Below are 17,870 nucleotides of genomic sequence, written 5' to 3'. Positions count from 1 at the left end.
GAAGAAGGAAGGAAGGAAGGGAGGAAAGAAGGAACAGCCAAAACAGACGGGGTCAATTTGACCCGGGAGGACGACAGGAGGGTTAAAGGTTAAAGTTCACAGCAGCAGATGCATGAAGGCACTGTGGTTTAAAGCTTAGAGGCTGAAGCACCATAAAGTTAAATTATTCTCATTATTACACAGAAGTGTTCCAGGAGTGTTGCAGTACTGTGATCGGACCAGTGGGGGGCGCTGTGGGGCTGAGAGAGGCTGTCGTCATCCGTCCTCTCAGGATCCTTTTTCTTTACCTTCACACCTGGAGGACAGACAGAGGAAGAGGAGGGGGAGGAGGAGGAGGAGGAGGAGGAGGAGGAGGAGGAGGAGGAGGAAGAGGAGGAGGAGGAGGAGGAGGAGGAGGAGGAGGAGGAGGAAGAGGAGGAGGAGGAGGAGGAGGAGGAGGAGGAGAAGAGGAGGAGGAGGAGGAGGAGGAGGAGGAGGAGGAGAAGAAGAAGTAGTTAGACTGCAAGAAACAACTACACTTCCCATGATGATCTATGGTGCCTTCAGGTGACGTTGTATTCAGTCTTGGATCAGCTGTTCCTTCCTCTCTCTGACTGATATTATTATATATATGACATCATTAAAAGTACTGCAGTATTATGAGTGATGTAGTATGCAGTATTACAGTAAAAGTACTGCAGTATTATGAGTGATGTAGTATGCAGTATTACAGTAAAAGTACTGCAGTATTATGAGTGATGTAGTATGCAGTATTACGGTAAAAGTACTGCAGTATTATGAGCGATGTAGTATGCAGTATTACAGTAAAAGTACTGCAGTATTATGAGCGATGTAGTATGCAGTATTACAGTAAAAGTACTGCAGTATTATGAGCGATGTAGTATGCAGTATTACAGTAAAAGTACTGCAGTATTATGAGTGATGTAGTATGCAGTATTACAGTAAAAGTACTGCAGTATTATGAGCGATGTAGTATGCAGTATTACAGTAAAAGTACTGCAGTATTATAGTGATGTAGTATGCAGTATTACAGTAAAAGTACTGCAGTATTATGAGTGATGTAGTATGCAGTATTACGGTAAAAGTACTGCAGTATTATGAGCGATGTAGTATGCAGTATTACAGTAAAAGTACTGCAGTATTATGAGCGATGTAGTATGCAGTATTACAGTAAAAGTACTGCAGTATTATGAGCGATGTAGTATGCAGTATTACAGTAAAAGTACTGCAGTATTATGAGTGATGTAGTATACAGTATTACAGTAAAAGTACTGCAGTATTATGAGTGATGTAGTATGCAGTATTACAGTAAAAGTACTGCAGTATTATAGTGATGTAGTATGCAGTATTACAGTAAAAGTACTGCAGTATTATGAGTGATGTAGTATGCAGTATTACAGTAAAAGTACTGCAGTATTATGAGTGATGTAGTATGCAGTATTACAGTAAAAGTACTGCAGTATTATGAGCGATGTAGTATGCAGTATTACAGTAAAAGTACTGCAGTATTATGAGCGATGTAGTATGCAGTATTACAGTAAAAGTACTGCAGTATTATGAGTGTATGACTGTACTGCAGTTAAGTACAAGTACCTCAAACTGTACTACTGTAAAGTATAAGTACTTCAAACTGTACTGCAGTAAAGTACAAGTACCTCAAACTGTATCTGAGTAAATGTACTTAGTTACTTTCAGAACTGGAAAATAATGATTTTTATAGACTGAACAATAATTAAATAATATTTTGCCTGTCTGTCAGTTTTTCTACGGAAGCCCTGAAAGAGAAAGTGAGTGATTTTTTATTCATTTATTTGAATCCCTGTTCTACTTCTGATCTAAATGATTTCCTCTCTTGTGTTACAGTGAGGAGAATCCAGGATAATAATTATAACTTCTTTTATTCTTTTATCTGATCTGTTAAACAGGAGAAAATAAAGTTGTTGTTGTTGTAATACTCATTTCAGCCACCAGAGGGCAGACGTGCGCCACCTGCTGTTATAAACTGGATGAAAGCATTTATTATCTAATCTAAAACACAAAGTTAATATATTATAAAACATTATTATTATTATTATAATGTCTCTTCTTTCTTTGGCCTCTAAATGTATTTTAAATAGTTATAATCTGCTCTAAACTGTTTTCACTAAAAGAAAAAAAAACTCTTAGTATTAAATCAGATTTGTGTCTTTATAATAAAAAACAATATTTTACACAATTGACCCCGTCTGTTTTGACTGTTCTTTCCTCCCTTCCTTCCTCCATCCCCCTGTCCTTCTTTCCTTCCTTCCTCTTCTCCTTTCTCCCTCACACCCTCACTCCTTCTTCCCTTCCTTCTTCCTCCCTCCTTTCCTTCCGTCTTCCCTTCCTTCCTCCCTCCTTTCCTTCCGTCTTCCCTTCCTTCCTCCCTCCTTTCCTTCCTTCTTCTTCCCTTCCTTCCATCTTCCTTCCTTCCTTCGTCCTTCCTTCTTTCCTTTCCTCCCTTCCTTCCTCTTTCCTTTCCTCTCCTTCTTCCTTCCTCCTTTCCTTCATTCTTCCTCCCTTCCCTCCTTGACTCGAGGACAACAGGAGGGTTAATTAAAACCTCTCATTTGCCTTTCAGGGCTTCCGTAGATTTCTGTGTGCAGTTTGATCAAAGACACAAACAGAGGAAGAGGAGGAGGAGGAGGAGAAGTAGTTAGACTGCAAGGAAAAAACTACACTCCCATGATGCTCTATGGTGCCTTCAGGTGACGCTGTGTTCAGTGTCTGCTCAGCTGTTCCTCTTTCTGACTGATATTATTATATATGACAGCATTAAAAGGGTTAATTAAAACCTCTCATTTGCCTTTCAGGGCTTCCTTAGATTTCTGTGTTCAGTTTAATTAAAAACAATTTTACACTAAAATCTTCAGAGTTCGTCTTCTACCAGGATGAACCGCAGGAAGCAGGAAGCAGGAAGCAGGAAGGAGGAAGCAGGAAGCAGGAAGGAGGAGACACAGAGTCGAGACCCGATGATGGCGAGGAAACAAACCGGACCAGAGCTGCAACTCTTGACTTTTCCCTCATTGGATGATTAATCAGCTGATTAATTAATAATTAAAATAAGTGTTAGTTGCAGCTGTGAATGAATCCGTCATAAAAACTCATTTATTTCATCTTTAATGTTTAAAGCAGGATCTAAACCATCATATTCAATGTGTTATACTTCTGTAATATTACTGCTTTTATTATATATATATATATTAATAATTGGTCTATTTTTATGCTTTTGGCTTTTTTATATGTATTTTTATGTTGAATGACTGAAAAATAAACACTTTTATTACATGTTTTACTGTCATATGTTTACTTTGTAGAGTTGTTTAAATTTTTTAAGGAGGAAATATAGTTTTATGATTTTAAACCATGTTTCTCTTTGTGTGTTTTTATTTTTCTGCCCTTCTGTGATCAGCTGTAGTGGATCAGAGCTTTGACGTGTTTGTTTTCTTCTGTATGAAAATATTAAAGCTTTAACCTTCCTGTCGTCCTCCCGGGTCAAACTGACCCCGTCTGTTATGACTGTTTCTTCTTTCCTCCCTTCCTCCTTTCCTTCCTTCTTACTTCCTTCCTCTTTTCGTCTCTTACTCCTTTCCTTTCCTTCTTCCTTCCTTTCTTCCTTCCTTCCTCACTTCCTTCCTTCCTTCTCTCCTTACTTCCTTCCTCTTTTCCTCCCTCCCTCCTTTCCTTCCTTCTCTCCTTACTTCCTTCCTCTTTTCGTCTCTTACTCCTTTCCTTCTTCCTTCCTTCCTTTTTTCCTTCCTTCCTCACTTCCTTCCTTCCTTCTCTCCTTACTTCCTTCCTCTTTTCCTCCCTCCCTCCTTTCCTTCCTTCTCTCCTTACTTCCTTCCTCTTTTCGTCTCTTACTCCTTTCCTTTCCTTCTTCCTTCCTTCCTTTCTTCCTTCCTTCCTTCTCTCCTTACTTCCTTCCTCTTTTCCTCCCTCCCTCCTTTCCTTCCTTCCTCCTTTCCTTCCTTCTTACTTCCTTCCTCTTTTCGTCTCTTACGCCTTTCCTTTCCTTCTTCCTTCCTTCCTTTCTTCCTTCCTTCCTCACTTCCTTCCTTCTCTCCTTACTTCCTTCCTCTTTTCCTCCCTCCCTCCTTTCCTTCCTTCTTCCTTCCTTCTCTCCTTACTTCCTTCCTCTTTTCGTCTCTTACTCCTTTCCTTTTTCCTTCCTTTCCTCACTTCCTTCCTTCCTTCTCTCCTTACTTCCTTCCTCTTTTCCTCCCTCCCTCCTTTCCTTCCTTCTTCCTTCCTTCTCTCCTTACTTCCTTCCTCTTTTCGTCTCTGACTCCTTTCCTTCTTCCTTCCTTTCCTCACTTCCTTCCTTCCTTCTCTCCTTACTTCCTTCCTCTTTTCCTCCCTCCCTCCTTTCCTTCCTTCTCTCCTTACTTCCTTCCTCTTTTCCTCCCTCCCTCCTTTCCTTCCTTCTTCCTTCCTTCTCTCCTTACTTCCTTCCTCTTTTCCTCCCTCCCTTCCTTCCTTCCTTGACTGGAGGACAACAGGAGGGTTAAATGGAAGAAACAGCAAGAAAGAAAAGAAAGATAGAAAAAATAAATCTGACATTTCAAGAAAAAATAAAAAAGTTGGAATATTTTGAGATATATTACAACTTTTTATTTTAAGCTTCATTCTTGAAATCTCAGATATTTTTCCTTTCATTGATTTAAAGGACGAGTTCATAATGTTTCAAATGTGTCTTAAACCTACAGTAAGTGTGTTTATGTGTCTGTAATGATTCCTCCTGTTCATACTGACCATTAGAACATCCTTCATCATGTTTACTGTGGAAGTGATGCTACTACATAAAGTACTACTACTACTACTACTACTACTACTCCATAAAGTACTACTACATACTTCAGCATGAACAGGAGGAATGATTACAGAGAGGAAAACCTGACTGCAGCTTTAACACACACTGGGAACACTGGGAACACTGGGAACTGGTCCTTTAATCATCTGTCACATATTTAAAGTGATGGTTTGGCGTAATTTCGACCTAGCATCATATGCACCATGACGTCTATCTAACCACTAATAATGTCTGGGTTGTTATCAAACTTCTACAGTAGTATAAATAGGGTCTTTATTCATAAATTGATGCATTGGAAAGTTTGTAAAGTACACCAGGAGTTTATTAAAATAACACTTACCTGAAGGCTTTTACTCTGCTGCTAAAGCTGTAAACATCGTCGAAATCCCGTGTGGTCTCGCGAGATCCCCGCACAGCACATCAGGAGATCTGTGTGGGATTTCGCGAGACCACACGGGATTTAGCGCGAGATTTCGACGATGTTTACAGCTTTAGCAGCAGAGTAAAAGTCATCAGAAAAGAGAGGAGGAAGAGGAGAAGGAAAGAAAGGAGAAAGAGAGAAAGGAGGAAGAGGAGAAGGGAGAGATAAAGGGAGGAAGAGGAGAAAGAAAGAGAGGAGGAAGAGGAGAAAAAAAGTGAGGAGGAAGAGGAGAAAGAAAGAAAGGAGGAAGAGGAGAAAGAGATAAAGGGAGGAAGAGGAGAAAGAGAGAGAGGAGGAAGACTGCTAAAGCTGTAAACATCGTCGAAATCCCGTGTGGTCTCGCGAGATCCCCCACACAGCTCTCTAGATGTGCTTTGCGGGGATCTCGCGGGATTTCATCGATCACGCGAGATTTCGAAGATGTTTACAGCTTTAGCAGTAGAAGCAGAGTAAAAGTCATCAGGTAAATGTTATTTTTATAAACTCCTGGTGTACTTACAAACTTTCCAATGCATCAATTTATGAGTAAAGACCCTATTTATAATACTGTAGAAGTTTGATAACAACCCAGACATTATTAGTGGTTAGATAGACGTCATGGTGCATATGATGCTATGTCGAAATTACGCCGAACCATCACTTTAATGAAAACTTTCCCTTTAAATTAAGACAAACAAAGAGTTTTTTGAATCCATTTTCCTTGTTTATATAAAACTTTTACCAAAAGAAGTATGTACATATTCAGAGGCATCGGTACAAATCAAGTGCAAACTAACAGATCAGTGATGAAAGCGTCCGAACACGTTTCACACTAAAGCGTCCAGAGTTCAGACAGGAAGAGGAAACGTTCAAAACAACAACAACAACAACAACAACAACAAACATCCTGCAGAGAAACACACAGGATGCTTTTTATGTTATGTTTTAAACGGCCAGCAGGTGGCGCTCCAGACCGGCAGCTGAAATCTGCTCATGAGAAATAAACGTAACTTTTTACAGTGTGCTATAAATTAAACTGTTTAAACTTGATTTTAATGTAAATATTCTGAATTTTTGAAAAGAGAAAGAACCAAAAACACCCAAAGAGTTGGTAAATATTCAGATTTCAGTCTGCAGATGAAGTTAAACGTCCCTTTTTGTTTGTTTTGTAATATTTGGTTTAAATGTTGAAGCCCAAAGAAGCCAAAGTTACTTTTTATCTTTATTTTTTTTAGTGTTATCTGGTTACGTTGAGTTAATTATCTCATTATTAAAGGTAAGAAGATATAAAATGTGTCAGTTTCTGGAGAAATTATCCTGAGATAGTGAAACATTAAACAATAAACGCTGCTTTTGTATCTTTTCTTATCATATTTTCTTGTAAAAATGCAAATATATAAAAAGTTTTTACAAGAAAAACAAGAAAGTAGCTTTATGAAGAGTTAAATGTGATAATGTTTGATCTTGATATAACAGATTGGTGGTTTTATTATTCAGTATTTCTCATTATTAATTAAATAAATGTAGAGAAATGTATCATCAGCGTATGTAGAGATGAGTCACGTTATCGGATAATAATCTGATTTGTTTTTAATTCGTAACTTCCGTAATTATCTCCAGAAAACTCACGATTTTTATCTCCTTAAAAATGTCGTCATCCTGTTGGTGATGTGAGATAATTAACTTACAACTTCAGATAAAAGGATTTAATATTAAAAATAATAAAATAAATAAAATAAAAAGTAACGTTGGCTTCTTTTGACTTCCGTACCGGAGTCTGGAGCGACGGCTGATTTTCCTCTTCCGAAAAGAAAAAGATGAAAAAAAAACCTTCCAAAAAAAAAAAAAAACACATTAAATAAAAACAAACAGATATATTAATTTATATTTTTTGGAGTTCCTCAAACACGACTTCTGGTTTGTTTGTTTTTTTCCTTCTTTTCACAGTTTGATTGATTTTTTGAGATTTCAGACAAACCGACTTTGATTGAGATGAAAATTAAATGAAAAAATACATTTTAAAATAGTTTTTTTTACACTTTGGGAGAAAAATGTTTTGTTTTTTTTAGGGTTTTTTTTGTCTGTATTTTGAGCTGCGGAGGCTAAAAGACGACATTACTCTGATCTGAGTTCAGCTTTATACGGAAGATCGAGGAGGAATCTTTAATTTTGGTAAATATTATGTTGAAAACACCGATTTCTGCTCACAATGTGAAAATTTTGACCATTTTTGTGGAGAAAATGTTTAAAGAATTACTGATTTTCCTCCAAAGTGAGATTTTCATTCTTATATGTCAAAATTATCAATTTCTGTCGTCATGATCGCATCAAATATTTAAATTGAATCTCTAGTAAACAAGTTTCTTTTTATGCTAATTAATAAAACATCTGGTGTTTTATTAATGACTTCAGTAACAATTTAAGCACAATATAAACAAAAATAATAAATAACTTTATGGTAAATTTAAGGTGTTTTTGTCTCATTATTTGTGCAAAACAGCAAATTAATCCAAAATGCTGAAGTTTATATTTAATAGGAATAGCAGTCATCATTGTTAGGGTTTGTTTGTTTGACAGAAAGTATAATAATTAGGATCTATTGATGTTTTGTTCTTTAGTTTTTCATCAGAAACAAGCAGAGAATCTTTAAAGTCGATTGTTATCGATCATTTAAACCTGATCATCACATTAATCACGTTGCTTTTAATGTGTTTCGACATTTTCTGGATAAAATAATGTCAAGTGTCAAAAACTGGATTAAAGCTCCTGAATAAAGTTATTTGACTGAAAACAAAACGACAGATTTAAAGATCCTCCACCTGCTCTGAATGTTTAATGACGATTATTATGATTATATAATAATTTAAAAGTCTTTTTTTTTCTCTTCAAAACTGGTAAATATTTGCTGTTTTTTAGCATCTTTTAGTTTTTTGATTGTCGGTGAAACAAAAAATGAAACTTTTGAGAATTTGTGACGGACTTCTGAACAATGAATTAATAAAATAAACGTGCAGGTTAATTGTTAGTTGCAGCTCTAATGTGGCGCCAATATTAATATAAGTTAATAAAGTCTTTATAATCTCAGTTTATAATGTGCTTTAAGTTTAAACAAACCAGATTTTAATTCATTAAACGACCACAGACTAATTGCTGGATGTTGACTTGGAGATTTCAGGTCTCCCATCCTCTCAATGACTCGCAGCGATGAAGAGACAAAAAAAACCCAAAAATACCCAAAGATTTTCCTCCCAAAGTGAAACAGCAACGAAGCAGCTTAACTGACAAAACCCCCCCAAAAACTACAAAGACACGACTTCCTTCCCTCCGTCCAACAGAAATATAAACATTCAGGAAGCCATCTTTAACGAGGCGGCTGCAGCAGGACGCCATCTTTAACGAGGCGCCTCCATCAGGACGTCATCTTTAAGGAGGCGGCTGCAGCAGGACGCCATTTTTAACTAGGCGGCTGCAGTGGGACGCCATCTTGAAAGAGGCACCTCCATCAGGACGCCATCTTTAACGAGGCACCTCCATCAGGATGCCATCTTTAACGAGGCGCCTCCATCAGGACGCCATCTTTAACGAGGCGCCTCCATCAGGACGCCATCTTTAACGAGGCGCCTCCGTGAGGACGCCATCTTTAACGAGGCGGCTCCATCGGGAAGCCATCTTTAATGAGGCGCCTCCGTGAGGACGCCATCTTTAACGAGGCACCTCCATCAGGACGCCATCTTTAACGAGGCACCTCCATCAGGACGCCATGTTTAACGAGGCGTCTCCAATAGGATGCCATCTTTAACGAGGCGCCTGCAGAGGGACGCCATTTTTAACGAGGCGGCTGCAGCAGGATGCCATCTTTAACGAGGCGGCTGCAGCAGGATGCCATCTTTAACGAGGCGCCTGCATCGGGACACATTTGATGAGAAGAACATTATAATAAAATTATGATTCATTAATAATTATAATAAAAAAAGGAGATGCTCCAATCAACGAGCACATTCATTCTTCCTCCCCACCCTCGTCTCCGATCCCGTCGTCGTGGCGACCGACCGGAGACTTTTTTTTTTGTCGTCCCTCAAAAAACCCGAACAAAGAAACTAGTCATGGTGTTTGTTTTGTGACTGTACACGGCTAACTGTACACACCTTCGTCATCGTCATCATCGTCTTATGGCTTCTGTACAGATGAAGAAGAAAAAAAGGCACCGAACACAACGACCCCCCCCCCCCCCCCGTCTCAACCCGGGGACGCGACCTTTGACCTCAGAGACACGTTTTCACTGTGCAGCGCCGCAAAAAGATCGCAAATATTTAGACGTTAAAAGATCGATAACGAGCGATCGGTTGTCATTTACAATAATCAGCAGCAAAGATTTTAATTAAAGATTCATCTAATGAGTCTTTTCTTGATTATTAATTGTTTTTTTTTATAAAATACAAGAAAAATTTCAGTTTATGTAATTAATTAAAGACAAAAGTGACGATTTAAGGGTTTTAAAATCGGAGCCAGACGATATATTGATCAGCTGATATTAACCAATCACAGGTATGTTGTCAAATATGAGCCGATATTTAAAATCTATATAATTAAAGTTATATTGGCTTCATTTTATGCATATTTTCTTAGCTAATCTGTATTAAATTCTCAGAGATTTACTGTTTTAATGCACTAAACGAGTCATTTTATACAGTAAAGATTATTTGTTGAACTGTAAAATATAAATCCTTCATTACAAAAATATGTTTATCTGCAAATATCTGAGTTTTTTTACTCCCTAATTCTTTTATATGTATAGTAAACTCTCCTACTATGTCATCTTTAGCTGCATGTGTGTGTTTTGTTTTTATTGTCTTTAAAGCAGATAGAGCAGCGACTGTAATCTCATTATATGTTAAATAAAACATATTAACGACATTTATATTATTTATTCTAATATCAGTCGGAGCTTCGTTCAAAATGCAAAAATATTCAGTTTACGACAGAAAAACCTCAAATATTTAAATTAAATAATCTGCGTTTCTGCTTAAAATGATTATCGATTCATTTCCTGTCAATCAGCTGATCATTAAAGCTCTGCAAATATTCACAATGAGTTTTAATTATTGATTAATTATCACAGATTTATTGGTATCTGTGAATATGTTCTATGATATTTATTATATTTTCTGTTTTTATTTCAGGAGCTACGGATCAATACCCAGATAAAACTGATCAGGAAATCTCTGCTGCCTTATTGATCATAATAATAATAATAATAATAATAATAATAAGATAAACTTCAGTCGACGCTGCACAGTGAAAACATTCGATCAGACTGCAGATTATTGATTTGTATTGATTTGTATTGATCTGTATTGATTTCCAGCAGGAACAATAATCAATAATCAATAATCAATATATTATCTATAATCAGCGTAAGGCTTTTTTTCTCTTTTCATTCAGTTTTTTTTAAGTAAAGAAACGAGTTTTAAGGCAGAAAGGGCGAAAAAAACAAAAACAAACAGGAAACAGAGAGAGAGAGAGAGAGAGAGAGGTGGTGGTCAGACGCCGAAGCTCCTTCCTCCTTCCTCCTCATCCTCCTCTTCCTCATCCTGCTCCTCCTCCTCCTCCTGCTGTTGTGCTTTGAGCTGTTAGTCTGTGATGTGGACGGCAGAGGGAGGAGATGTGTCGCCTCCCTGAGCTCTGAGGCAAGAGGAGGAGGAGAGAGGAGAGAGATTAGTGTTTGAGAAGAAAGAGGAGGAAGGAGTAGGGAGGAGGAGGAGTCAACCTTCATCTCCTCCTCCTCTTCCTCCTCCTCCTGCTGCTGCTCCTGAGAGGAGGTTAAATCAACAGAAGCAGAGAGTTAAGAGTTAAAAGCAGGAGAAGTGAGGAGTCGGTCTCTGCTCTCCTCTGCGTCAGCGTCAGGTTTGAGGAGGTGGTCGACTCCTCCTCTTCCTCCTCTTCATCACAGGAGGAGGAAACAGGAAGGGAGGAGGTTTGTTTATAGTTCAGGAGGCTGTGATGGAGAGCAGAGATGAGTGAAATAAAGCTGCTCCTCCTCCTGTTTCTCCTCCTCCGTCAGTCTTTAGGTCTCTGAGTTTGGAGCTCAGGAGGAGAAAATAGGAGGTGTTTGTTTTTATTAGATGAGGAATAAGTGAGGAGGAGGTCAGGAGGTCCAGGAGATCAGAAGGAGGTGTGGAGAAAATCTGCAGGAGGAGGTAAGGAGGACGGAGGGAAAGGAGGAGGTCAGGAAGATGTAAGGAGGTTTAGGAGGAGGTGAGGAGTGAGTCAGGAAAAGTTAAGGAGTTATGGTGAGAAGGAGGTGCAGAAGATCTGGAGAAGGAAATCAGGAGGGAGGAGGCTCGGAGAATCACAGGAAGAGGTCAGGAGTCAGGAGGAGGTGAGTAAGTTAGGAGGAGGTGAGGAGTTAGAAGGAGGTCAGGAGAGGGAAATCAGGAAGAGACTCGGAGAATCACAGGAGGAGGTCGAACGAAGCAGGAGTCAAGAGGAGGTGTGCGAGTTAGGAGGAGGTGCAGAGCGAGCAGCAGATGAACCTCAGCGATAGTTTTGACCCCACTGACAGCAGACAGGAAGTTAAAGAGAGGAGGAGGAGGAGGAGGAGCGGGGGAGGAGTCACTTCACCAGCACTGACTTTGGAAGGAACGCCTCCATCTCGGTGCCTCGCTCCGCCCCCGCCGCCGCCACCGAGGAGGCCGAGGAGGAGGCGCCCGGTGACGAGGAGCCGCCGGCCGCTTTGGGGAGGCTGTACATGTAGACGGCGCCGATGACGAGCCCCGCCCCCGCCGTGAACATCAGGTCGACGTGGAAACCGAACAGGTAGATGGACGTCACCGTGGAGACGATGATGGAGAAGGACGTGGCGAAGCCCTTCAGGATGTTGTCGGCGTACTTGACGACGACGGCGACCAGCAGCCCGCCGAACGCCTGGTTGAAGATGACGCACCACACCATGCCGGTGTAGCCGAACAGGAAGCCGTGCTCGGCGATGGCGGCGCCGTCGTTCCACCACATTCCCAGCATGCCGAGCGCCATGCCGAACAGGCCCAGCTGCACGTTGCGGAGCCACACGGACGCGGCGCTGCCCTTCAGGATCTTCTCAAAGTAAACGCCGGCGAAGCCCGACGACATGCAGCTGATCACCACGGCAACCAGACCCACCGTGTAGTTCTGGGAGGAGCTGTCCGAAAGAGACGCTTCCTTATTCCCCTCCTGTTGCACCTGAGAGGAGATCAATACATCAATAGATCAATACATCAATACATCAGTCAACTAATCAATCAATACATCAATGACCTGAACTATTGATCTGACAACAACCTGAAGTTTAAACCGAAGTTAAAATAAAACAAGTCAATAAAAACATTTAAAATTAATATATTTATTATTTGCAACAATTAGTTAATCAACCAATCAATATTATTGATCTGACAGTAACAAGTTTAAACCTTTAAAACATAAAGCAGCTAAAAATGCCTCAAAAGAATATTAAAAATAAATAATATTATATTTAAAGAACAGTTAACTATTTAAATAATCAATTACAGACAGGTGAGATGAAGATGATTGACAGGTGAGATGAAGATGATTGACAGGTGAGATGGAGATGATTGACAGGTGAGATGAAGATGATTGACATGTGAGATGGAGATGATTGACAGGTGAGATGGAGATGATTGACAGGTGAGATGGAGATGATTGACAGGTGAGATGGAGATGATTGACAGGTGAGATGGAGATGATTGACAGGTGAGATGGAGATGATTGACAGGTGAGATGGAGATGATTGACAGGTGAGATGAAGATGATTGACAGGTGAGATGAAGATGATTGACAGGTGAGATGGAGGAGACAGACAGGTGAGCTGAAGATGATTGACAGGTGCGCTGGGGGGGGCGGGGCTTACCTGGACGATGGCGACGCCGCCGAATAGCAGCAGCAGAGAGATCCACTGAACTCTGGACAGAGATTTCCTCAACATCATCACACTGAACAGAGCCGTGGTGAGGATCTTCAGCTGATACGTCACCTGAGAGGGAGGAGAATCTATCAATCAATCAATCAATCAATCAATCGATCAGTGAGTCCCAGGTGGAGGCGGGGTCTGACCTGGAAGGTGGCGGCCGGCAGGTTGGAGATGGCGACGTACTGCAGGTTGTTCTGCAGCGTGTAGATGAGAGACGGGACGGCGAGCTTCAGAGTGTCTTTATACTGAAACACTATGGAGTCAAGCAGGAAGGAAGCCGTCTCCTTCACACTGACTGTAGATACACACACACAGAGAGAGAAGACTTTCATTAGATATTAAAATGATTTTTACATTGATTCTAGTTTTAGTTTCATTAATAAAATCAGTCTAAATTAAATCCTGACTAATATCTGATCTACAGCTGCAACTATCAGTGACGTCTGTTTTGACTGTTCCTTCTTTCCTCCCTTCCTTCCTTGTGTCCTTCCTCCCTCCCTCGTTCTCTCTTTCTTTCCTCCCCCCTTCCTTATTTCATTTCCTCCTTCCTTCTTTCTCCCTCCCTCCTTTCCTCCCCTCCTTCCTCCTTCCTACTTTCCTTCCTTCCTCCCTCCCTCCCTCTCTTCCTCCTCCCTCCTTTCCTTCCCTCCTTCCTTCCTCCCTCTCTCCTTTCCTTCCTTCTTCCTCCCTTCCTTCCTACTTTCCTTCCTTCCTTCCTTCTTCCCTCATTCCTTGCTCCCTCCCTCCTCCTTTCTTTCCTTCTTCTTTCTTTCTTCCTTCCTCCCTCCCTTCCTTCCTTCCTTCCTCCCTCCCTCCCTTCCTTCCTTCCTTCCTTACTTGACTCGAGGACAACAGGAGGGTTAAGAAGCTTTAATGTCCTAAAAAATACTGGCTGATGACCAAGGTTGCAAGGTTCTGGGATTTTGGAAACTTTCCTGGAAACTTTCCATGGGAATTAACAGAAATAAACTGGAAATTAAATCTAGTGAAAACTGAAAACTTAAACATAGTTAGAAATAAACATCTTGTATAATAATCTTGGTTAAAACAAGCAGATTTAATGCAAACACAGTTGTATATCTCCACCTATTCCTCACTCACATGCACATAACACATTACTACAATACCCATGATCCTCAGCTGCTGTTGCTATGGAGAAGAAGCCAGTCAGGCATCGCCACGGTTACCGGATTGATCATAAAAACTGATTTAAAACTGAGTGTTTAATCAAGTTTAATCTTTAGCTTCAGATTGATGTTTGTGGAGCTCTGTGATTGGATGGTTGTTACACAGATGCATCATGGGAGTCGTAGTTCACTTCTCTTAGTTATGTTTTTATGACTTTTAAATCAAAGAATCAGATATTTTGTAAAACTCTGCAGGAACCTGAAGAAGTTAATCTGTGTTTTAGTTAATATTTTATTTATTTACTTATTTAAATAAACTGAATAATCAAAGTTTAACCCTCCATGCTCTGACTCTGACTGTGACTCACACTTCTTCTGCAACAGGATGATGAGCAGACACGTCAGGACCTTCAGGATCTCCGCCATGACGACGGCCGACGTGGTGAAGAAGCGGTCGCCCGGCAACGTGCGGACGTATCGGATGCTGAGGATGAGCGACGCATTCTGGACGACGAGCACGGCCAGACTGATGTACTTCAACTTCCTGTTGGCTGGAGACACAAACACACACACACGCGGTCAGACATACTGATGTTTATATTAATCATTATTCAACATGAGCAGCACTTGGTGACAGAAACAAGAAAAACTCCCTTTTTATATTGTAGGATGATTATTGATGCTTCTCACTGATAGTTAATCATCAGTAATGTGGATATAATGTGTTACTGTGTGTGTATATGTGTGTGTGTGTGACTGTGTGTGACTGTGTGTGTGTGTGTGTGTGACTGTGTGTGTGTGTATATGTGTGTGTGACTGTGTGTGTGTGTATATATGTTTGTGACTGTGTGTGTGTGTGTGTGTGACTGTGTGTGTGTTATGTGTGTGTTACTGTGAGTGTGTGTGACTGTGTGTGTGTATATGTGTGTGTGACTGTGTGTGTGACTGTGTGTGTGTATATGTGTGTGTGTTACTCAATGTGTGTGTTACTGTGTGCGTGTGTGTGTTACTGTGTTACTGTGTGTGTGTGTGTGTATATATGTGTGCGTGTTACTGTGTGTGTGTGTGTGTATATAAGTGTGTGTGTGTGTATATAAATGTGTGTGTGTGTATGTGTGTGTATATATGTGTGCGTGTTACTGTGTGTGTGTGTGTGTATATAAGTGTGTGTGTGTGTATATAAATGTGTGTGTGTGTATGTGTGTGTCCCCTTTGAGTCAAACCTCCACGTCACCAAACAGCCACAAACCTTCACTAATCGTCTCATAACTAATCTAACACACCTGATTTATACATCAGCTTTATATTAACATGTTAACACGTGTGGAATATAAATATAAATATAAATATAAATATAAATATAAATATAAATATAAATATAAAACTTAAACACAGCTGACCCGGAGATGAAAACTAGTCTTTGAGGTTAATTCTGACATAAATACACAAATGTTTATTAACATGAACCCTTACTTACCAATAAAGTGATAAAATAAATAATAATAAAGTATCTTATCATAGAAAAGAATAAAAGTGTGAGGTTGGTAAACATGAACTCTGATCAGGAAGTAGATAAAACCTCCTGAGTATATCCGGCTCTGAACTTTAAACTGTTTTATAGCAACAGGAAATCATCTAAAGCGTCATCAATTAAATGTCTTCAGACTTTAACTGCAGACAATGTTTAAAACTTTAATTAGTTTTATTTATGGAGTGGAAACAGACTGAGAGACACACACATACCTACCTACACACCTACACACACCTACACACACCTACACACACCTACACACACACCTGAGACCTGAGACACACCTACACACACCTTCCACACACACCTACACACACCTTGCACACACACACACACACCTGGCACACATACATACACACAAACCTGAGACACACCTAAACATACAAACACACACACACATACCACAAGAGCAACAACTGTGTCGTTGTTACCTGCAGAATTATAGGTGTGACCAGCTCTGTGTGTGTGTGTGTGTGTGACTTTGTTTGTTACTGTGTGTTAGTTACTGTGTGTGTGTGAGTTTGTTACTCTGTGTGTTTGTGTGTGTTATTGTGTATATGTGTGTGTGTGTGTGTGTGTGTGTATATATGTGTGTGTGTGTGTGTGTGTGTATTACTGTGTATATATATGTGTGTGTGTGTGTGTGTGTGTGTGTGTGTGTGTGTGTGTGTGTGTGTTACTGTGAATATATGTGTGTGTGTGTGTGTGTGTGTGTGTGTGTGTGTGTGTGTGTATATATGTGTGTGTGTGTGACCACTAACCCCCCCCCCCCCACCCCCACCCGGGTCAAACCTCCACGTCACCAAGCAGCCACAAACCTTCACTAGTCTTCTCATAACTAATCTAACACACCTGATTTATTCATCAGCTTTATATTAACATTTTAACACGTGCGCATATAAAACTTAAACACATTAAAACATCAACATTAACTCAACATCAAACAGCTCAATCTGCTCATTATATTAAAAAAAACAACTAAATCTAAAGTTTAAAGTGTGAAGTTAGCTGCTGCAAATTAGCCTAGCTTTACCATTAGCCTCCAGCTGAGCTAACATGCTAACAGCTACTTTATTATTGTGGTTTATTGTGTTTAAAATATAAAAGATAATAATTAATAAGCATGGTGGATAACTTTAAGGGTTAACCTTGTGCGCGTGCTGGCCGACCTGGAGCTCCACGCTGAACTATATTTATAACCAGGAAATGTATTTTAGTGATGTATATAAAAACACAAACTAAACATGGCAGCCCTGATGTATGTGTGTGTGTGTGTGTGTGTGTGTGTGTGTGTTTGTCTCCATGTCTCCACGTACCGTCACTCTGACCCCGACTCGTCGCCTTCTCCTCCCCGGCCTGGCTGTGCTTCCCCGCGGCCATGCTGAGCTGCTCTGCCCGCCTGTCTGGAGCTGTGGCCCGGCTAGCTTCCCCAGCTAGCCCCGGGCTTCTTCAAGGTGTGGATCAAACTAAAAGATACTCCTCCTTGTTTTAGTATCCGAGGACGGAGAAGAGGATGATGATGAAGGAAGATGAAGAAGCAGCAGGTCTGTCAGAGTATATATATTTTTTTTTGTGGAGCCTGCGGAGGAGGCACCGGGAGCATCGGGAGGACGCAGTCCGCCGAGCAGCTGCTGATTTCGGCCACTGAAGGAGCTTCTGACGGCTGCACAGATAGGAACAAACACTGCGGCGGACAGGATGTACCACTCTGTCTGGAAAAACATGACCCCAAAAAAAGGAAAAGCTCTTAGAATTCACGTCACCATGGAGACCGAACCCGAAAAAAGTCGATGTGTTTTTATTTACTAATTTTATTTTATTATTTTATACATAATGTACTATCCCTTCCGTGCCTTTGTTTCTATTGTTATATTATTATTATTATTATTATTTGTATTAATATTATTTTTATTATTATTATTATTATTATTATTATTATTTTTATTATTATTACCACTACTAATTTTATTTTATTATATTTTTATATTATTTTTATTTTTTAATTAAATCTGACTTTT

General features: G+C 40.0%; 1 protein-coding gene across 3 annotated transcripts; it reads right to left on the bottom strand.

Moving 5' to 3' along the window:
- Positions 1–20: 20 nt before the first annotated feature.
- slc35a2 (solute carrier family 35 member 2) lies at positions 21–17,486 on the bottom strand. 3 transcript variants are annotated; one of them, XR_009925595.1, is made up of 7 exons: positions 17,169–17,486; positions 14,690–14,872; positions 13,338–13,489; positions 13,135–13,257; positions 11,863–12,449; positions 8,729–10,913; positions 8,057–8,635 (listed from the first exon to the last, which is right to left on the bottom strand). XR_009925595.1 is itself a non-coding variant. In XM_062427496.1 (6 exons), exons 1-6 carry the CDS (start codon positions 17,230–17,232, stop codon positions 268–270), a joined length of 1,137 nt encoding a protein of 378 aa, XP_062283480.1. In that variant the 5' UTR covers positions 17,233–17,486; the 3' UTR covers positions 21–267. The 3 variants fall into 3 exon arrangements, 2 of the variants coding, with proteins under 2 accessions (XP_062283480.1, XP_062283479.1); XM_062427496.1 differs by lacking the exons at positions 8,057–8,635; positions 8,729–10,913 and adding an exon at positions 21–295; XM_062427495.1 differs by having other exon boundaries at positions 8,057–10,913.
- Between the last annotated feature and the right edge of the window lie 384 nt (positions 17,487–17,870).

Source organism: Scomber scombrus, chromosome 10 (genome assembly GCF_963691925.1).
Source record: "Scomber scombrus chromosome 10, fScoSco1.1, whole genome shotgun sequence".
In the NCBI taxonomy this organism is placed as follows: Eukaryota; Metazoa; Chordata; class Actinopteri; order Scombriformes; family Scombridae; genus Scomber; species Scomber scombrus.
The sequence above is the reverse complement of the archived record's forward strand: the minus strand, read 5'-3'. Positions and strand labels throughout refer to the sequence as shown.

What these genes read in the sequence shown, in the direction of transcription:
- slc35a2 (XM_062427495.1), bottom strand. Translation starts at nt 17,232, where the DNA reads ATGGCCGCGGGGAAGCACAGCCAGGCCGGGGAGGAGAAGGCGACGAGT. An exon ending in TGCCGGCCGCCACCTTCCAG is followed by an intron (nt 13,258 to 13,337) that starts GTCAGACCCCGC and finishes CCTCCCTCTCAG; the next exon opens with GTGACGTATCAGCTGAAGAT. An exon ending in ATGGAGGCGTTCCTTCCAAA is followed by an intron (nt 10,914 to 11,862) that starts GTCAGTGCTGGT and finishes CTCTTGCCTCAG; the next exon opens with AGCTCAGGGAGGCGACACAT.